General features: G+C 49.2%; 1 protein-coding gene across 2 annotated transcripts; it reads left to right on the top strand.

The window, feature by feature from the left end:
• Positions 1-262: 262 nt before the first annotated feature.
• Positions 263-20,640, top strand: NUDT4 (nudix hydrolase 4). Of its 2 annotated transcripts, none has more exons than XM_054386702.1 (5): positions 263-361; positions 12,556-12,666; positions 17,646-17,690; positions 18,329-18,413; positions 20,313-20,640. In XM_054386702.1, exons 1-5 carry the CDS (start codon positions 263-265, stop codon positions 20,513-20,515), a joined length of 543 nt encoding a protein of 180 aa, XP_054242677.1. In that variant the 3' UTR covers positions 20,516-20,640. The 2 variants fall into 2 exon arrangements, with proteins under 2 accessions (XP_054242677.1, XP_054242678.1); XM_054386703.1 differs by having other exon boundaries at positions 18,326-18,413.
• The last annotated feature ends 987 nt before the right edge of the window (positions 20,641-21,627 follow it).

The following is a 21,627-nucleotide window of genomic DNA, read 5'->3' as shown; positions in this document are numbered from 1 at the left end:
TCAGGGGCGAGCTGGGCCAAGCCGAGCGGGGCGACGGGAGAGCCTCCATGGCGCGGCGCGGTTGCCGAGGTGGTGGCCGCGGCGCTGTGCTGCTGTGACAGGAGATTTGCAGCTTGGATTGATCGTCCTCCTGCCCCACTCTCGCTGAGCGGGGTGGGGGGAGGCCCGCACCGGCGTCCCTGGGCAGGGGGCGCGGCGGCCCTCGGAGTGCGGAGCCGTGGCGGCAGCGGCAGCCGGTGGCAGCCGGCGTGTCACCGCCTCTATGATGAAATTTAAGCCGAACCAGACGCGGACGTACGACCGGGAAGGCTATAAGAAGCGGGCGGCGTGCCTCTGCTTCCGCAGCGAGCGGGAGGATGAGGTGAGCCTGCCGTACGTGGAGGACGCAGGGGACGCTCCGGGCAGGAGCTCCCGGTCCGCTGTCATCCTCCCCGCCCGCCGGTTTCGGGTCCCTTTGTCTGGCCGGGGGGTGAGCGGGGCCCTACTGGGGGGCACCCTGCTGCGCGCACCGAGTTGTGCCTCCCATCCGGGGAAAGGAAGTAAAGCCGCGGAGCCGTGCGGGCAGCCCGATCATCGAAGCCGGGCCGTACCGCACCGGGCTGTGCTGGGCCGGGCCTCTCGCCCACCATCTTGGGGCGGCGCGGGGCGGTGGCGCCCACGTGCGCGGCGGCGCCCTCCTTTGTGCGCCGCGGCGGGCGGCGCGCGGCGCCTCTCGGTGCGAGCGGGGCCGGAGCGGGAGGGAGGGTGCAGCACCCGGGCCCGAGCCGGGCTGCCGCTTGGGAGCCCCGAGGTGTCCTTCGTGTGCCCGTACCGCGCAGAACACCGGCGAGCGTGTAATGGCGCATCCAGGGCAGGGCTGGTGCTGCCCTGAAGGCGAAGCGAGGCTCTGCCATCCTGGGGTGGGATTAAAGAAGAACACCCTTAGCGCTGAAAAAAAAATGGGGTGTTTGCTCAGTGAAAAAAAAAGTAAAATGGTGTTTAAAGGCGTTTCGTGGAGGAGCTCGGGGGGCGAGCTGCCGTTACGGCTGCGGCGAGGCCGGGGCTCGGCTGGGGTTTTATGTTGCAGCAGGATCGGGAGGTGGCATGGAAGTTGTCCTGTATTCCCAGCCAAGGTCAATTGCCCTGGCCGTTATCTGGGAACTTTGCTGATGGTTCCATTGCACAATGCCCATAAAGGCTGTCTCAGGCTGGAAGCATAGCCCTTGCACGGGTTTGGTTCTCCGTTTGTGTGTTTCATAGCTATAAAACAGCTCCAAAGGTTAAGGCTTGGGATTATTTTCTTTCTCTCTGTATCTGCTGGAGGAAGCTGGTGGCCTGTCCAAGCTGCCAATATGGTAAATGTCTTCCTTAAACATCTTCTAAGCAGTCATTGAAGAGCAGTGGACTGACAGCCCAGATGGGGTATTCAGCCCTGAGAAGAGAAGGCTTAGGAATATCTCATCACCATGGAGCAGCACATCAAGGGTGGCTCCCAGGAGGATGGAGACTTCCTTTTTACAAGGAGTCCCATGGAGAAGACGAGGTGATGGGGACAAGTTACTGCTTGGGAGATTCCCATTGGTCTCCAGAAGAAAATGTTTCCCATAAGCACAGTCAGACACTGGAATCATCTCCCAGGGGCAATGGTGGAGTCCCCTCCATTGGGCAGCTGGGAGGCTCAGCTTGGCAGGGTGCTGGGCCAGCTCCTTTCAACTCCACTATCAGCTGGAAAGGTTGCAGCAGATGATCCTTGGGGTCCCTTCCCCAACACAGCAGGGAGAGGCCTGATGTCAAAATACAGACCCTTGAGTTTAGGTAAATGTTTTCTTTGATGGTCTTTTATGTGCCATTCTCTGCCTGGCATAAATACAGCCTTGGGGTCCCACTGATTTATCTTTTCCTCATACTATAAAGGAGAAGGGTGCCCAGCAGGAATCTCACTAGCTCTTGCCTCATCTGGAGTACTACTGGAGAGAGTCCAACAGAGGCTCTGAGGATGCTGAAGGGACTGCAACATCTGTGTGAGGAGGAAAGGCTGAGAGCCCGGGGGTGTTCAGCCTGGAGAAGAGAAGGCTGAGAGGGGATCTGAGCAATGGTTACAAATATCTGATGGGTGGGTGTCAAGAAGAGGCCAGGCTCTTGACAGTGGTAGAACAAGGGGAAATGGACACAAACTGGAACCCAGGAGGTTCCATCTCAGCATGAGAGAAAACCTCTTTGGTGTGAGGGTGCTGGAGCCCTGGAGCAGGCTGCCCAGAGATTGTGGAGTCTCCTTCTCTGGAGACTTTCAAGACCCTCCTGGGCCTGAGTGACCTGCCCTGGGTGATTCTGCTCTGGCAGGGGGTTGGACTGGTTGATCTCCAGAGGTCTCTTCCAATCCCTCCCATTCTGTGATTTTTGCTGTGCCTGGCATTCCTTTGGTTTCAACAGCACCTCTACTACTGCAGCATTCTCTCCCATTTATATGTCTTTGATACTTAGTTTTGGATGCTACTCCAGCTCAAAGCTTTTTAGAGTTCAGACATCTGGGCCACTGTCTTGCTTTCTTGCACCAACTGTAGTTGGAAATCTTTCAGCCCTGCATCCAAATGAATCATAGAATGGTCTGGGTTGGAAGGGACCTCCAAAGGTCATCTTCTCCAACCAGTGGCTGCTTCCAGAAAGAACACTTTCTGAGGCTGAGGGTGACAGTAGCAATTCTGCTGGGCTGTGTGAGAAGAGTGGATGCTGACACTTGCTGCAGGGGAGCACTTTGTGGCATTGTGGATGAGGCTGGCAGCAGGCTGGGCTTTGGCATCGTGCAAGTAAGGTTGGGGCTCTGTCCTTGGAGATATTCAAAGTGAGGCTTAACAGGGCTCTGGGCACCCTGATCTAGTTGAGGATGTTGCTGCTGACTGCAGAGGGGTTGGACTGGATGAGCTTTGGAGGTCCCTTCCAGCCTAGACCATTCTGTGGTTCTGTGAAGTACACTTAAGAGTGAAATGGTTGGGTTAAAACCATGTCAGATTTGGGACACAGGTTAAGCAGTCTCCTCTTTTTCTGGTCATCCTGGTATCCCTTCTGTCTCCCTCAGTTGGACAGGTGTGGTTGCTTTAGCTGGAACCTCATCGTGTTGTGCAAAAGGTCACTGATTATTCTTCTCTAGCTGTATCAGGGAAAAAAAAGGTTGTGATAGGAGCTGTCTTTGTTTGGACAGTGTGATAGGACCTATCTTTATGGCTGTAAACCTGAAGTCCAGTTGGCTTCTGATTTAGTGGTGGTATCTAAGGTTCTTAAGTTGCTCCCACCTTGTGAACTTTCAACTTGTGCCAGAAATTCTTAGTGTACTGCACACTAGATTGACAATTTGTTCTTCTTCACCATGTGTCATTCTTCTTTGCCAGCTTAACCATGAGGTCCCCCGCTGATATCATGAAGCTGAAGCCACACCTCTAATACTGCGTTCAGTTTTGGGTCCTTCACTCCAAGAAGGACATTGAGGTGCTGGAGAGAGTCCAGAGAAGGGCAGCAAAGCTTGGGAAGGGTCTGGAGAACAGGGCTAGGGCAGAGCAGCTGAGGGAGCTGGGGGGTGATCAGTCTGGAGAGGAGGAGGCTGAGGGGAGACCACATTGTTCTCTCCAGCTCCCTGAAAGGAGCTTGGACTTGGTCTCTTCTCCCTAGTCTCAGATGACAGAAGGAGAGGAAATGGCCTGAAACTGTGCTCAGGAAGGGTTAGGTCGGAGAGGAGCAGAAATTCCTTTGCTGCAAGAGTGGTCAGGGATTGGCACAGGCTGCTCAGGGAGGTGGTGGAGTCCCCATCCCCTGGAGGTGTTCAAGAAATGTGTGGCCATGGCACTGTGGGACATGATTTGATGGCCATGGTGGTGCTGGGTTGCTGGTTGGAGTGGATGATCTTAGAGGGCTTTTCCAACCCAAACAATTCTATGATCCTATGTCTCAATTTGGAGACTTAGAGTAACAGTGACTGCTTTTTGTGCTTATCACCCATGAATCTCAGGCCAGTCACTAAACCATTTAATATCTCCATTGCTCATCATGATCTGGAAAAATGTGCTTGCTGTGGCTTCTTGGTCTGTTTCCTATCTGTATTGCCCTTCTTGTGCTGCCTTTGCAGTCTTGTTGCAGCCCCATATTCCAAAGGTGAAAGGGTTGGACCAGCTGATCCTTGGGGTCCCTTCCACCCTGGCATTTTGTGAGCTGAGTTTTATGGAGAGGAAAGCAGCACATCAATTGTGGTAACAAAGGATGGGTTTGGATCAACCGATGTTGCATTTCCATTCATTTTCTGTTTGCTTCTTCATTTCAAACAGAGATGGACTCGAATGCTGCTGAGGCAAAGTTCAGTGTAGTCATTTTGGATTTGATGATCTTCAAAGTCTCTTCCAGCCAACACAATTCCCTGATCCCAGCAGACAGTTTGAAAATCAGTTGCTAAACTCCTGCTCTTCAAATACAGCACCCTGTCCAATTCAACCTACCAACAGTCTGCTGCCAGACTGAAGATTATTGAGTCAGCCCTGCTGGGTGTCACAGCCTGCAAACTGGGCTTGCCTGCAGCCTTGCAGCCTGTCCAAAGCTTCTGCTTTGTATGGAGAGCTGCTGCTGCAGCTGCAAGCATCTGTTTGGGAGGTGGTTGATGGCTGTCCAGATGCATCCTGCAAAATTTCACATTCTCACATTAGGAGGAGCCCTCCAAGGTCATCTTGTCCAACCCCCCTGCACTCAGCAGGGACACCTCCAGCTAGAGCAAGCTGCTCAGGGCCACTTCAAGGCTGATCTTGACTGTCTCCAGGGATGGAGCCTCAAACACATCCCTGGGCAACCTGTTCCAGTATTTCACCACCTTGTGCAGAACTTCCTCCTGATGTCCAACCTGCTCCAGTTTCAAACCACTGCCCCTCATCCCTCCCCAGCCTTCTGATACTAGAAGGCAGCTCTAAGGTCTCTGTGGAGCCTTCTCTTCTCCAGGCTGAACAACCCCAACTCTCTCAGCCTGTCTTTGTAGAGGTTCTCCAGCCCTCTGATCATCTTTGTGGCCTCCTCTGGACCCTCTCCATCAGCTCCATGTCCTTTTTGTGTTGGGAGTCCCATAGCAGGACACAGCACTGCAGGTGAGGTCTCCCCAGAGCAGAGGGGCAGGATCCCTTCTCTCCATCTCTGGCAATGGGCACTGGCAGCACAGAAGGCCAAGGGCTGCCCAGGGCAGCCCTTGGCCTTCTGTGCTGCCAGTGCCCATTGCTGGCTCCTGTCCAGCTTCTCATCCTCCAGTACCCTCAAGTCCTTTTCTGCAGGGCTGCTCTCCCTTCCTTCCTGTTTCTTTCTTGACCATCAAGTGACTCTATTTATAGCAAGGTAGTGCTCTATAGCCCATTTTGGTTTGGATTTTGCAGCCTTCATGCTGTGATCTTGTATGATATATATATATATTTATCCTGGAAGAAGTCCAATACCTTTGGAATTTGGGGGTGTTTTTTGAGTGTTTGAGATCTTTTAGATTGCTGTCATTAAAATATTTCCTGCTTTGGTCTCTCAGTGTTGTCCTTGGGGCTGAAAGGAGATGATGGCTGGATATGAGCTGAAGAGCTGGCATCTTCTGTCCTTAATGGAAATGAAACCAGTAAATTGCAGGCACTGTCTGCCCTCTGAACAACAACAACAACAAAAAGAGATGCTGCACATGAATCATAGAATTGTTTGGCTTGGAAAAGACCTCCAAGATTGAGTCCAACCATCAAACTAAGACCACCATGGTTGGACTCAATGATCCTAGATGTCATTTCCAGCCCAAATTCTGGGTGGAATCTTTACCTCTCAAAGCAGAAAACAATGCAAGCTTTGAAAGCAGCAAAACCAAATAGCAATAAACTATTATCATTATTATCATCATCATTATTATCATCATCATTATTATCATCATCATTATTATCATCATCATTATTATCATCATCATTATTATCATCATCATCATTATTATCATCATCATCATTATTATCATCATCATTATTATCATCATCATTATTATCATCATCATTATCATCATCATCATCATCATCATCATCATCATCATTATCATCATCATCATCATTATCATCATCATCATCACTATCATCATCATCATCACTATCATCATCATCATCACTATCATCATCATCATCACTATCATCATCATCATCACTATCATCATCATTTTCCTAATAATTTGGATATCTAAACCAATTTCCAAAGCTGATTTAATTTTTCTTCCTCAGCTCCCTGCTGTCTACACAAACAAAGGAGGAGCTATTTTTAAATGACTTGAGTATAAAACTTGAGTGCATTCTAATTGTGTTGGCATCTGTACCACTGCTTTCTGTACTTGAGTCTACTACTGAAAGCCTTGCTTTAGTCTTCAGCCAGCAATGCTACACTGTATTTTACCTCCAGGATTAATACTTCCTCACCAAAACAGTGGATAGGGGAACTGACTCAGTGTGAGAAATAAAACTTCTTTTGGGGGATTTTTGTTTGTTTGCAGGGGTTTTGCAGCTAGGCATCTCCTGGGTGCAAGATCTGCACTCTTCACCCTACCACAGGAGCTGTCAGCTGTGATTCTTCAAAGCTTGGGGTGCAGTCTCATGCTGCAGGTGAGCTGAGTGCTTGCTGACATGAGGAGATGTGTTCTGACCAACGTGGCACAGTAGGACAGTGCTGGCTGTTCCTGACGTGAACACTGCACCCTCCAGAACAAAACAAAGTCCTTTAAACAGCCGGAGGAAGGTACTGAGACTCTGCAGCACTACAAAAACATGTTGGCCAAGCAGGAATTGCATGTGAGATAAAATGTATTGAGTAATAACTGCAAGTTCAATCCCAACGTGCCAGGTGGGAAGGGATCCCAAGGGTCATCTGCTGCAACCTTTCCAGCTGATAGTGGAGTTGAAAGGAGCTGGCCCAGCACCCTGCCAAGCTGAGCCTTCAAACTGCCCAATGGAGGGGACTCCACCACTGCCCCTGGGAGATGATTCCAGTGTCTGTTCTGGAGTCCAATGGGAATCTCCCCAGCAATAACTTGTCCCCATCACCTCTTGTCTTCTCCATGGGACTCCTTGTACAAAGAGAGTCTCCATCCTCCTGGGAGCCACCCTTGATGTCCTGGTCCATGGTCATAAGGTCTCTCCTAAGCCTTCTCCAGGCTGAACAATCTCAGTTTTCCTCACATGGCAGAGCTTCCAGTGGCCCTTTTCTGGCCACTTCCCAGCCTTTCTGCATCTCTTTTTGTACTAACCAGGCTGAAAAAGGCTGATGGTTTTCTCCCTGTTACCATATGGCCTTGGAATCAGAAAATCTCCAAGCAAAAATCATTTGCAGGCCTGATTTTGAAGTGTTATTAAAATATCTGCATATGTTTTGTTGCCCTTCCTCTTCAGAATGCTGCTAAAGTTGCACTGCTTGATGGCCAAGCATTGTGCTGCTGCTTTGAAATGTGATCTCTGCTTAAACTGGGGAGGATGTAACAGACAGAGCCCAGCTTTCTGGGCAGCCTTCGAGATGCTGTGCTGCAGTTAATGAGCATTTGGACTCAAGTGCTGCTAATTGTTACACTGGTTCTGTGCTGCCAGGCCACTTCCTGTTCATTGAGGCTAAAGCTTTTTAACATCTGTCATAGCTGGGGGCTGCCTTTCAGTCTGTGGTCTGTAAAATGCTTTGCTAGAAGCTCTTGGAGCTCTTGGGCTGATCTGAAATTGGCAGTTGTGTCTTTCTGCTCCAGTTTGTGTGGTGCTCACTCCTGTGTGGCTGTGCACTGGACAGGTTGAGTGTGAGCAGGATGCTTGGGACACCTTCCAGTGGAAGGTGTCCCAAGGCAAGGGGGTTGGAAATGGATGATCTTTGGGGTCCCTTCCAACCCAAACCATTCCATGAATCCATGAAATAACTGCAGAAAGAAAGTGGACTATGAGCTGATTTTTAACACAGTTCTAATGCCCTGCAGTTAAAGAAGGTAGAAAGCAAATGATAGTTGAGGTTGTATAACCTCAAATAATTTTCTACCTCTTTGAGTGCTTTATATGAGGGGAAAAAAATAAGAGGAACAATTTTTGGCTGTAATTTGTATTTTACTGTGAGCTTTTGGAATATAATGGCTGCTAGGTGCTTCACAAGGTTCTGTTTGAGCTGAGATCACCCAACAGGCCAAAACTTTGTCTGCTTTCTCCAGAAATGATCATTTTTTTATCTGCAGGCTTAGCATTTAGAGTGAGCAAGCCCAGTGATGCCAGATGCTCTGCATTTCCCTTGGGGGCTTTGGTTAACCATACCTCTGCTGAGCATATCCATAGGTGCTTATTACAGGCAGGCTGCTTGGCAGTTGCTCTCCCTTGCTGCACTCAAAGGTCACTGCTATTCCTGGACATGAAAACAAGGTAAAAACTTGGCTAGGAAGACTTAGTGGAAGAATTTTTTTTTCCACTCCCCTGAAGTTTTCAGCTTGCCTTCCTCACTTGGGAAGAGTATGGAATACAACAGCTTTAAGGTTAGTCTTATGGAGTGAGATTAATGGCATTAAATTTACTGCAGAGTTTCTCTTATGGGGGTTGGACCAGATGGCCATTGGAGGTCAATTCCAATCCAGACTATTCTATGTTGGAAACCTTCTGAAGAAGAAACATCAACAGCAAGGCTCTCTGAGACATGGGAAGGGCAATGGGTACTAACCAGCAGGCAATGAAGCACAAGAATCCTCATTCTTTTCTCTGTAGAGAGATGGGACACAGACTTCTTAGATTCATAGAGTGGTTTGGGTTGGAAGGGACCTTAAACTTCATCCAGCTCCAACCCCCTGCCATAGGCAGGGACACTTCCCACCAGCCCAGGCTGCTCAAGGTCTCATCCAGCCTGGCCTTCAACACCTCCAGAGAGGGGACATCCACAGCCTCCCTGGGCAACCTGTGCCAGAGTCTCACCCCCCTCACTGTAAATAAGAAGTACTTTTGGCACTAATGAGGTTATGATCCAGAGCAGTGTGGGCAGCAGGGCAGGAGAGGGGATTCTGCCCCTTGGCTCTGCTCTGCTCAGACCTCACCTCCAATCCTGCCTCCAGTTCTGGTGTCCCCAGCAGGAGAAGGACTCAGAGCTGCTGGAGAGAGTCCAGAGGAGGCTACAAAGGTGGTGGTGGTAGTGGTGGTGATGGAGTCACCACATCCCTGGGGGTGTTCCAGCAGCCTGTGGACCTGGTGCTTAGGGACATGGTTTAGTGCTGACCCTCCAGTGCTGGGTTGGGGATTGGACTGAATGCTCTTTGAGGTCTCTTCCAACCAGATCTATTCTGTGGTTCTGCCATAAAGCACAGAGGGAAAGACGCTTGACAAATGCTTTTGTCCCAGGGTTAGTGGAGATTTGGGAGAGGTGCCAAAGTGACCTTGCCAGGCTGTAACACTGGAGAGTTTATTCTGTGTGTAGCTGTAAATCCTCTCCAGCAGAGCTGCTGTATTATTTCCATGTGGGTTGGTATTTGATGTATCTGTTTCTGTTTTTAAAAAAGGGTAATTTAAAGCTCACAGAGACACGAACCGAACCCAGCCCAATAAACTATTGATCAGGTGAGACGTAGTCAGCTACCATCTATAAAAGTATCAAATATTCATAGAAGGGTTCTAGAATCCCTGGCTGTTTGCTCCACTGCCAGAACCAGCAACCTGATTTACCCTCTAGTAGTAATTAAGAATTTTATGTTTAGCCTTAACTGAACAATGAGTGCTGATGAAAACCATTCCAGCAAGCTGGGGGTGATTTACTGGGCTGTGACCATCTTTTTGTTCAGCATTGTTGCTAGCTGCCACAGGACTGCAGTGAGTGCTGGTTTCAGCAGCAGCAAATGTGTAACATTGGTGGCTGGCAGCCCCCCAGGCCTGGAGCTCTTTGCAACTGCTCTGTAAGGGTTGCTGACACAGGTGGGGTTTGTAGTGATGGAGATGAAGCTGGGGGGCATCAACAAAAGTGTGGCCAGCAGCTCTAGAGAGGTTCTCCTCTCCCTCTGCTCTGCCCGTGCTGAGACCACACTTGGAATACTGTGCCCCAGTTCAAGAGGGACAGGGATCTGCTGAACAGAGTCTAATGGAGAGCTCTGAGGATGATGAAAGGCTGGAACAACTCTGCTATGAAGAAAGACTGAGAGCCCTGGGGAAAAGAAGGCCGAGAGGGCATCTGAGCAATGTCTATCAATATCTGAGGGGTGGGTGTCAGGAAGGGGCCAGGCTCTGTTTGGTGGTGCCCAGTGACAGGACAAGGACCAACAGGTGTAAGCTGGAACCCAGGAGGTTCCATCTCAACATGAGGAGTAACTACTTTGGTGTGAGGGTGCTGGAGCCCTGGAGCAGGCTGCCCAGAGAGGTTCTGGAGTCGTCTTCTCTGGAGACCTTCAGGACCCTTCTGGATGCATTCCTGGGTGATCCTGCTCTGGCAGGGGGGTTGGACTGGATGATCTCCAGAGGTCCCTTCCAACCCCTCCCATTCTGTGATGTAGTAGAGCTGTGTCTTCTCTGGGAGTCTTTGCTAACATCAAAGGATCCTAGGAAGCTGAAACCTTTGGTTGCAATGATCAGGTTGAGATGTATTTGTATCTCACCTTCCAGACTTGGGCTTGAGATGAATTCTGATACCAGAAAGGTAGTTGATGAGGATTGGGTTTTCACTTTAGTCATCTGGCACCACTCCATACTTTAACCTTTAGGCTGAGGTGCTTGTTGCTAGACTCCAATTGCTTGTCAAGATTGGAGCACTGGCCCCATCCCTTTGCTCCTCACAGCTGTCCTTTGGCTTCAGGGGAGGGTTTATGTGAGTATGGCCTGGAACATGAAGATTGTTACTGCACAGCTGGTTGAGGATGCTTTACTGAGCAGGACTTGGCTGAACCACAAGTTAAACTGCTCTGGTTCATGTAGTCCTGAATCAGGGTCTTACCTTCATCAACTACAGAGATGCTGAGGGGCCTGGAACATCTCTTAGGAGGAAAGGCTGAGCGACTTGAGGCTGTTTAGTTTGGAGAAGAACAGACCAAGGGGATCTCACCAATGCTGATCAGTACTTCAGGGGTGGTGTCAGGAGGATGGGACCAGGCTTTGTTCAGTGGTGCCCAGGCACAGGACAAGGGGTAACAGGCACAGACTGGAACATCACAAGTTCCATCTAAATGTGAAGAACTTTAAGGGTGCTGGAGTCTTGGAGTGCTTGTCCAGAGAGGTGGTGGAGTCTCCATCTCTGAAGACACTCAAAACCCACCTGGGTTCCTGTGTGACCTTTTCTGGGTGAACCAACCTTAGCAGGGGGGGCTGGACTGGATGCTCTCCAGAGGTCCCTTCCAACCCCTACCATTCTGTGATTCTGCTGCCAATTACCTCAAATTTGAGGCAGTGGTTTGCTGGAGCAGTGGCTAAAGTCTCAGCTCTGACTGTTAGAAGGGTTACAGTCACTGCTAGGAGGTTACAGGCAAGTTAAGTGGAACTAAAGTGTCTTAGAGAGGAAAAAAAGAAAAAGCTGCTAAGTTTAGAAATAATTTCAAATTCAATGTGTTGCAGTTTCTGCTCTTACAGAAGAAACCAAATTGGACAATGGCCAGTGAAGTACTCCCCTGAAAACTGTAGTTATGCAATAGTGCAAGCCTGCTGTGCTAACATGACACTTTGGGAACTGTGAAGAAGCTTGTCTGAGACTGAAAATCAGAAGTCCTTTTCTTTTGTTCTAGCTAAAAGGTAGCATTCTGGAAGCATTCTTTTAACTTGTGTGTGATGCCTCAGGTTTCATGCTTTATCTGTATCATAGCAGGGCTCAGGCTGGAAGGGACCTCAGGGATCATCTCCTCCAACCTCCCACCATGGCCAGGGACACCTCTCAGCTAGACTCAGCTGCTCAGGGCCTCATCCAGCCTGGCCTTCAACACCCCCAGGCAGGAGGCAGCCACAGCCTCCCTGGGCAGCCTGTGCCAGACTCTCACCACCCTCCTACTCAAGAACTTCTTCCTCAGCTCCACTCTAACCTTGCTCTGCCTCAGCTTGAAACCATTCCCCCTTGGCCTGTCTCTAGACACCCTCAGCAAAAGTTCCTCTGCAGCCTTCCTGCAGGATCCCTTCAGGTCCTGGCAGGCAGCTCTGAGGTGCCCCTGGAGCCTTCTCCTCTCCAGGCTGCACACCCCCAGCTCCCTCAGCCTGTGCTCACAGCAGAGCTGCTCCAGCCCTTGGATCATCTTTGGGGCCTCCTCTGGACTCTCTCCAGCAGCTCTGTGTCCTTCTCCTGCTGGGGACACCAGAACTGGAGGCAGGGTTGGAGGTGGGGTCTGAGCAGAGTCAACGGGCAGGATCCCCTCTCTATGACTCCTCACTCAGTACTGGAGAACAGAGAACACTTTCAGCAGGTTTTTGTTGCATATCAAAGACTGGATGTTCACAATTTCTCCTTTTGTCACTCCTTACAGCTGCTGGCTGCCCATTAGGTTTGATTTCTGAGGACTCTGATCCAGCTGACTAGGAGAACAAGCTGGTTGCTGAGCAAGCAGCCAGATCCTTGACTTGGGAGCTCTACTTAACAGTCATTTGCAATTACTCCTAGGTGCTGTTGGTGAGCAGTAGCCGATACCCAGATCAGTGGATTGTGCCAGGTGGAGGCATGGAACCAGAAGAGGAGCCAGGAGGAGCAGCTGTCAGAGAGGTGTATGAAGAGGTAATGAAAACACAACTCAACAAACCCAGCTGCTTGCTGCTGCTGCTGTCTCCAGATGGGAATTAAGAAGAAAGAGGGAATTCTTACTTCTTCATCCAGGAGGCCAAAAGAAATGCTGGGGGTTTTCAGGCCTTTCTCCTCAAGTTCTGACTGTCTGTGTGCTTGGGGTAGTCTGCAGCAGCATATTTTAACAGCTATGAGTACATAAAGCTCAAAGGTGGACGGATATTTTTATTAGGGAGAAAATTGTTCAAAATCTGGACTTGGGTTCCACAACTGGGCAAGTGGGAACTTTATTTGACTTGCTGGGAAGAAACCCAAAGCATTTCTTGGGCCTGCTGTAGCACTTAATTTGAACTATATTCAGATAAAATCTGGGAGGAATTATTTCTGTTAGCAAACAGAAGAATAAATAGAGAAATCAGTCCCAATTGATGGTATTTTTATAAACCCTTGAGATCTGCCTCCCATGGTTGTGCAATTCCAAGAGCTGCAGCTCTGGTGGTGGAACTGGGGTATAGTGTGGGGAGGTGAACTCATGAGCTGGTTCCCCAGCCTGCTTGCATTTCACAACCAAATGTCTGCCTGCCTCTACAAACACTGGAAGCTGAGCTGTGACTTGGTGCCAGCTGACAGATCAGAAGAGTGTGGCATGTCTGTGTTGGTGCAGAAAGTGTTTGCCTTGCAGCTCTTCTAGAACTGAAAGGGAGCTAAGCAGAAACATGGAGCCACATCAGAAAGAGAAATAAAACCTTTGAGGAAATTCCAGGTGTAAGGCATTAGGAACTGATCTGCGTGAGCAGTTGAGAGTCCAACAATTAAAAGGCCTTGATGAGCACAATTAAGGCTGCTGATCTCTAAAGGAAAGCACCATAGGTAGAAAGTGTCTTTCTCTGCCCCTGACCTCTAGGCAAAAGAGAGCTTCCAGTCTTGATGGATTAATGCAGCTTCTCACTCTGTTAGGGTACTTCAGATTCAAAAGTCTGAATTTGAACTTGACATTTGTCACTTCCTAAGCAAACTGGGAAAGATAGCAACTGGTACTTGAATAGCTAACAGCCAAGACTTGTAAACCAGATAAATAAGAAAGAGTCAGTCTGTGTTTAGCTAGAAAAGAGAGAAAGCATAAAGGACCACAGATCAACTCTTCATTATTTCTATTTCTTCTTTTAGTTCTTTCTGTCTGTGAAGTGGCAGCTATAGAGCTCTGCAGAGGGTGGATGCATCCTGGGAAGGGAGGGAACCACAGGATTTTGGGGTAGTCTGTTTTCTCAGCCCAGTTGGACCACTGCTAGTCACAACCCACACTCCTATTGTTGCTAATCAGTGTGTACAGTGATCTGTAATTAGCTGTGCTATCCAACAGTTTAGCTTGCTTACCCTTGAGGCTGGTCCTGTTGGGTTGTAGAGGTTTGGGAACTTAAGGTAGGTGCAGCTCACACCAAACGCTGCCTGCTGTTTGGTGTCAAAATGAGATACTCTGTCAGCTGTGCTTCAGTGACCTTCCTCCCCTCTCACCTGGGGAACAGACTGGGTCAGTATGGAGGGCTCTTAGCAGTCTTCAACAAAGTTCCAGCATGAAGGAGCCTCACTGATTTAGAAGTTAATTCAGGCTCTGTGTCCAGCTTTGCTGGGCCAGCCCATTGCAAGCTGCACCAGACACACTCAGCCAAGTGCCTGTGCGTTTGTGAAGGAGGCAGCCACAGGGGAATCCATTGGAAGGGAGCAAAGATGTAGGATTCTAGGAGTGAGGCAGCAAAGATTTAGGTTCCTAGGAAGTAGTAGCACCTCTGGAAAGAGCCCTGGCACCTCCCACTGTCACAGGTTAATGGGTGGAATTTAAACAGCACAGCTCAGGTGAGCACTGGTAGCTTGAGTCACCCATCTGAGCTAAAGCACAGCCCAGGGTGGGTGGTAGGAAAATCTCATCCCCATGTCAGACTAGAGCTGACTGAGCTGTAGTTCTGTGTTTGGTGGTAAAGAAAGGGTGGTCTTGAAAGTGACCTGTCTGCAGTTAGTGCCATCAAAGCTGCTGCTGGGGAACTTTGACCAACAATTGAAAGCTGCTTCAAATGGAAACTGGTCCTGCAGGGCTGCACGCACAGCTGGCACTGCAGTGGGAGCTGTGACCTGGCTCTCTATCACAAATGTTTCTGCCCTGAGAATATTCTGAGGAACACTTCCAAGTCCTGGCTTGGCTGGAGCTCTGCTTGCACATTTCTATGGAGGTGCTGTGTGCTATGAATAAAGGAGAAGGTGAACTGAAGATAGCTAAGGAATGGGCACTGATGATGTATCTTACATCATAAACTTTATGCAAATATCTCTGCTAATGGAAAAGTCCAAGCAGGGTTCACACTCTGCCCAGACACTGAACTGCATGCAAACAGCTAAAGGTTAGACACTTGTGAATGATCTGTTCCCCACTGGATGTACTTTCACATCCACAAGGAGGGGGTAAAGAAGGGCAAATCAGAGAGTGAAAACTAGGAGCAGCTGCTGTTAGGATGTGGAACAGCCCTGCCAGAGCTCAGTTTCGTTCTTGCCCTCAAGACTCCAGGGGAACCTCAGAGCTGCCTGCCAGGACCTGAAGGGATCCTGCAGGAAGGCTGCAGAGGAACTTTTGCTGAGGGTGTCCAGAATCAGGCCAAGGGGGAATGGTTTGAAGCTGAGGCAGAGCAGGGTTAGAGTGGAGCTGAGGAAGAAGTTCTTGAGTAGGAGGGTGGTGAGACTCTGGCACAGGCTGCCCAGGGAGGCTGTGGCTGCCTCCTGCCTGGGAGTGTTCAAGGCCTTGATGCAGCTGAGTCTAGTTGAGAGATGTCTCTGCCCATGGTGGGGAGGTTGGAGCAGATGATCTCTGAGGGCCCTTTCAGCCCGAGCCATGCTGTGATGAATATCCCTCATTTTCACCAACACTCTTTAAAACCCAAGCAAAGATCTATGTAGTTCCATCTGTATGCACTGCAGTTGTTCCATACTCTACCTGTGTGCACCTCAGGTTGATTCCTTTTGCATCCCTAAGCTCAGTTCAAATTAGTGATTTGGGGGTTTACTAAATATTTAATGTGAAGTTCATTTAACTCTGTCTGCCAGTTCAGAGTAATTAAGCTATGCCATGTTCCTTAGGTACAGGAAGTTTTTGCACACCTGGTTGTAGAATAACACAATGGAACTGCAGCATAAAGCAATCCCAGGAAGGTCTTAAACCTCATCTAAATGAGGAGCTCCTCTGGTAATTAATTTGGATGTTGGTCTTTAATTGGGTAGCCTGAGAGAGGGAAATGAGTTGTTTGCACATGTGGTGCTCAAAGAGAAGTGACACAAGTAATAAGGGCTGGCAAGCTGATGGTGTCACAGCATCACAGAATGGGAGGGGTTGGAAGGGACCTCCAACCCCCCTGCCAGAGCAGGGCACCCAGGGTAGGTCACACAGGAACACAGCCAGAAGGGTCTTGAAAGCCTCCAGAGCAGGAGACTCCACAACCTCTCTGGGCAGCCTGCTCCAGGGCTCTGCCACCCTCACAGGGACAAAGTTTTCCCTGCTGTTCCCCTGGCATCTCCTCTGCTCCAGCTGGCACCCAGTGCCCCTTGGCCTGTGCTTGGACATCCCTGAGCAGAGCCTGGCTCCAGCCCTGCACATATTTATCCCCAGCAATGAGGGCAGCCCTCAGGCTCCTCTGGTCCAAGCCCCAGGTCCCTCAGGCTGTGCTCACAGGGAGATGTTCCACTGCCTGCAGCAGCTCTGTGGCTCTGGGATGGACTCTCTCAAGCAGTTCCCTAAGGTCTTTCTTGAACTGAGGGCCCCAGAACTGGACACAGAGTTCCAGATGTCCATCCCTTTAAACAGAAGGAGCACCCTTCCACTCCCTTTTCTTCCTCCACCTCACCAAAAGCTGAGCCTCCTGGTTTGGTTGTAGTTGTAGTATATTGAAATGTCTACCAGGAAACACACAATGGCTCCCAGACCTGTGTGAATGGAGATCCTGAGAAGGAAGAGGCTGATCCTGAAGGTTCCTGTGCTGCAGGTGTGAAAATGGCAATGGTATTGTCTAAGACCTCTCAGAGGAATCAGCTCCAGTGAGCAGATCATGTTTAAAAAATGCTTGGTGTTGCAAACCAGGACTAGATCCTTTAAAAACCAAATCAAAGCCCCTTCCAGCTGAAAAGTTGTGGCAGCAGGTTGAGCTTCTAAAATCTCTGGGTTCTAGAAAAGCAAGAAAGAGCAGGGAGAGTCTTGCACTGTGCCTTCAGGAGTGTGGCCATTAAAGGTCCATGCAACAGATCCCCCACTTAAAAATAACTCTCAAATCTTTCAGGTTTTAAGCAACTTTGTGCTCTGCTAGGCTGGTAGCTTAAAAACTCCAGCTGCAGCATGGCTCTTGCTCCATCTGCAGGAAACAAAAAGCAAGGCTGGCTCACAGCTCAGACTGCAGTGTGCCCAGAGCTGCCAACACTGAAAGGCCTCCAGGCCAGGGAGATCATAGAATGCCTTGGGTTGGATTGGAAGGGACCAACCCCTTGAAGCTGCCTGCTGCACCCCAGCAAGGCAGCATCAAGTGGGCAGCAATGATCTGAGGCTTTGGGGGGTAATATAAAATTACTAAGCCCTCCTCCCAGATTTTCAGAGAGGCTCTACAAGTACCTGAATGCTGCTAAAGCCTGACCAAAGCACCTGAATCCCAGCTAAAAGCCCCCCAAAATAGCCCCAAACCTTCCTAAATCCCACCCTAATCCCCCTAAACCCACCCAAAACACCCCTTCAGTATCTCCTCAAGCCACAACCTCTCTGGGCAGCCAAACCTTGCCTTAAAGCTCAAGCAAAACCTGCCTGTAAGCTCTGCCACCAGAACTCTGTCTTCCACCACTTGTCTAACTAACCCTAGTAAGAGGAGTACACTGATGCAGGAGCCTGGGGCTGATGTCTGAGGGTGCGAAATCCAAAAGCAGATGGTAACTTCTCTTTCCTGTTTGTTTTGTAGGCTGGAGTAAAGGGCAAGCTAGGCAGACTGCTTGGGATCTTTGAGGTGAGCTGTTTCTTTTAACTATGAAATACTCTTTTGAGTTGTTTTTGGTTGTTCTTGTGAGAGTTGATCAACAGCAGACTTCAGTCCTTAAGTGTTACCTGCCTGGGATTTTTTCCCAGCGCTGCTGGCAATGCTACATTAGAGAGGTGGTGTCCTCTGGTTTACATCCTGTGTGAAGATTTGAATAAGAGGATGTCAGAGGACTTGGAATTGTCCTGGAAGGAGTAAATAAGTAAATCTAGAAGTGTGTGTGGGAGAAGTGAAGCCTTAAAGAACTGGATGATCTTTAAGGTCCCTTCCAGCCCATTCTGTGATACAAGTAAAAGCTGAGCACTGCTGGACAGCTGCTAACTTCCAGTGGATGATCAGGAACATCCTTTAGTCCTCATTGCCATTTGCTTGAGTTGTGCCTGGGAGGCTTTAGCTCAGTCAGACAGCAGCTGTGGTCTCACACAACACTTTCAGTGTTGCCACCAGGACTCAGCTGTTCATTTGGTGACAACCAAAGGCAGGGTTTGCTGGCAGGGCTCCTCCAGTGCTGACTCCTTTTTCATTCTGTGGTGGTGCTGGGCATGTCCATGATGAGTTTTTTGGTGCCATTCAATTTAAAGCTCTCTCTCCTCCTTCTACCCAAGCAGAACCAGGACCGGAAGCACAGGACCTACGTTTATGTCCTCACTGTGACAGAAATCCTGGAGGACTGGGAGGACTCAGTCAACATAGGTGAGCCCTGCCTGCCCCAGCTGCTGCTCTGCTGTGGCTTGATGGATTCATGAGGGTCTGGGTGCAGTGGTTTAGGATCTCATTTAATAGTGTTAGTAGCAGTAGTAGGAGTAGTAGTATTAATTTTGTTTTATGAATGTATTGTCTTGTAGCCCAGTCTTTTGTAATTTATTTCTATTTTGTAATTTATTTCTATTTTTGTAGGGTTTTTTTATTCAGTTGTTGGGGTCTCTTCTTTAATTGTGGGGATTTATGGGTCCATTTTTTTAATGTAGTTGTTTTTCTTTTTCATGCCATTGCTTCTTTTCAGTGATTTTTTTCATTTAATCATGGAGACTTATATTTCTTTTTTTAATTATTTGTTGGGATTTTTTTCTATTTAATTGGGGTCCTTAATTTCTTTTTTTTTTCATTTAATTTTTTCCCATTGAATTGCTTTTTTCTTTTTTCCATTTAATTGGTCAGGTTTGTTGGGTTTTTTAATTTGTTGGGGAGAATGTTTGTTTGGGCTTATGTCCATTTATTTGGTTTTGGGTTTTTTTATTTGTTTGTTTTTTCCTTTGGTTTCTAAATCAGAGCAAGCCCTCCTTCTGTGACTGCATGCATGGGCACTCACAGGGGGGTTCCTGCCAGGCAGGACCATGCAGGAAGGCAGTATTCAGAACTGCAATAATAATCATCACAGCCTTCGCTGTAAATCACAGAATTAACCAGGTTGGAGAGGACCTTCAAGATCATTAAGTCCAACCCAGCACCCAACACCATCTGATCAACTAACCCATGGCTCTGAGTGCCTCATCCAGGCTTATTTTAAACACTTCTGGGAACAGTGACTCCAGCACCTCCCTGGGCAGCACATCCCAATGGCCAATCTCTCTTTCTGGGAAGAATTTCTTCCTCTCATCCAGCCCAAACCTCCCCTGGCACAGCTTGAGACTGTGTCTTCTCCTTCTGTCACTGGGTGCCTGGGAGAAGAGACCAACCCCCACCTGGCCACAACCTCAGACAGCAATGAGGTCTCCCCTGAGCTTCCTCTTCTTCAGGCTGAACACCCCCAGCTCCCTCAGCCTCTCCTCACAGGGCTGTGCTCCAGACCCCTCCCCAGCCTTGTTCCCCAGACCCCTCCCCAGCCTTGTTGCCCTTCTCTGGACACCTTCCAGCATCTCAACATCTTTCTTGAACTGAGGAGCCCAGAACACAGCACTCCAGGTGTGGTCTGAGCAGTGCTGAGCACAGGGCAGGATGACTTCCCTGCTCCTGCTGGCCACACTATGCCTGATGCAGGCCAGGATGCCATTGGCCTTCTTGGCCACCTGGGCACACTGCTGGCTCCTGTTCAGCTGCTGTCCACCAGCACCCCCAGGTCCCTCTCTGCCTGGCTGCTCTCAGCCACTCTGTCCCCAGCCTGTAGCACTGCCTGGGGTTGTTGTGGCCAAAGTGTAGAACCTGGTGCTCAGACTTGTTCAGTCTCATGCCTTGGACTCTGCCCATCCAGCCAGCCTGGCAAGGTCCCTCTGCAGAGCCTCCTACCCTCTAACAGATCAAATCCTGCCTGGATGTGACTTATGGAGTAAATCATCAGTCACAGGAACTGCTGCCCAGCATCTGCTTCAAGAGAGCTATCTGAAGGGCTTGCTTGTGAACTGCTTGTCAGTGAGCTTGGGGGAATCTCAGACGTTCCTAGGACGGTTTGAGCTGGAAGGGACCTTAAAGATCATCTAGTTCCAACCTCCTGCCACAGGCAGGGACACCTTCATGCCCATCATGTCTCTCAAGGTCTTTTCACTCCATCCTTTGAGCTTCTAAAGCAGAAGACATGAGGAAAAGGGAGTGATGAGATAGCAACTGCTGCTCTTAGAGATGGCTAACTGTTTTTCTTTGTGGATTGTCCTCATTCAGGAAGGAAAAGAGAATGGTTTAAAGTGGAAGATGCAATCAAGGTCCTTCAGTGTCACAAGCCTGTTCATGCAGAGTACTTGGAAAAACTGAAACTGAGCTGTTCACCCACTAATGGAAACTCTGTGGTCCCCCCTCTTCCAGACAATAACTCCTTGTATGTCACTTCTGCACAGACTTCTGGGCTGCCCTCCACTGTGAGATAAAGGTTTGGATTTCCCTTTGTGTTGCTGCCATCAGGAGGGGAGACAGCTGTGCCCACATCTAGGCACCTGTAACAGTGTCAGCTCCACCTGAGGTCTGTCCATGTGTCAGTGTCCAGCTGCTTTCATCGTGGGGTTTGTTGTTCCTTTTTACCAATGTAAAATATTCTTGCAGCAAACCAAAGCCATTGATGGATTTTTTTTTTTAAGATGCCTTAAGAGGGCCTTTTTTTTTTTTTTTTCCACATAAAGGGAAACTTGAGTCTCTAAATTTCTATACCTGCTAAAATAAAATCTGCCTCTCGGTGGCGTTCAGCTTATTGAAGACTTGGCAGGTCTAGGCAGTAGTTCCCCAAGAGTCCTTGCTTAGAAGAGGAGCTTGAACAACTGGTCTTGGCCTGACCTTTGGTTTGGGACCCATAGCTGCAGTGTTTGGGGCAGTGGAGGAAGAGATGCAGAAGTCTGACTACACTAAAGCACTCAACCACCTGCAGCCCAGCACAGCAAAGGTTTCCCACACTAAGCACTGCTGGCCTCACTTATCCAAAAGGTTGCCTTGTCCTATGCAATCCTCATGTCAGAGAATCATGGGAGGGGTTGTGTTGGAAAAGCCCTCTAGGATCATCCAGTCCAACCACCAACCCAACACCTCCATGGCCACAGGTTTCTGGAACACCTCCAGGGATGGGGACTCCACCACCTCCCTGGGCAGCCTGTGCCAATCCCTGACCACTCTTGCAGCAATGAAATTGTTCCTCATCTCCAACCTAACCCTCCTCTGGCATAGTTTCAGGCCATTTCCTCTCCTCCTATCACCTGAGACTAGGGAGAAGAGCCCAATCCCCACCTCACTGCAGCCTCCTTTCAGGGAGTTGTGGAGAGCAATGAGGTCTCCCTCAGCCTCCTCTTCTCCATCTATTACTGGAGCAAGAACTTTTGTCTTGCAGTTACCAAACTTTCCACTATCATTTTATTTCATCACAGCTGATGAGCTGTCAGAAGACCTCCATGAAAAGCATTGGAGATCCCACCTCCCCCATTGGGGTTATTTTTATCCTCTTCTATCATTTTGATCAGTGTTTAGTTCTAAAACCTTCTCATCTTCAAGGAGAAGC

Source organism: Indicator indicator, chromosome 14 (genome assembly GCF_027791375.1).
Source record: "Indicator indicator isolate 239-I01 chromosome 14, UM_Iind_1.1, whole genome shotgun sequence".
In the NCBI taxonomy this organism is placed as follows: domain Eukaryota; kingdom Metazoa; phylum Chordata; class Aves; order Piciformes; family Indicatoridae; genus Indicator; species Indicator indicator.
The sequence above is the reverse complement of the archived record's forward strand: the minus strand, read 5'-3'. Positions and strand labels throughout refer to the sequence as shown.

Excerpts from the sequence above, each read along its gene's own strand:
- NUDT4 (XM_054386703.1), top strand. The coding sequence starts at position 263 with ATGATGAAATTTAAGCCGAACCAGACGCGGACGTACGACCGGGAAGGC. Across the intron at positions 17,691-18,325 it reads GACTGCTTGGGATCTTTGAG|CAGAACCAGGACCGGAAGCA; the intron begins GTGAGCTGTTTC and ends CTTCTACCCAAG. Across the intron at positions 18,414-20,312 it reads GGAGGACTCAGTCAACATAG|GAAGGAAAAGAGAATGGTTT; the intron begins GTGAGCCCTGCC and ends GTCCTCATTCAG.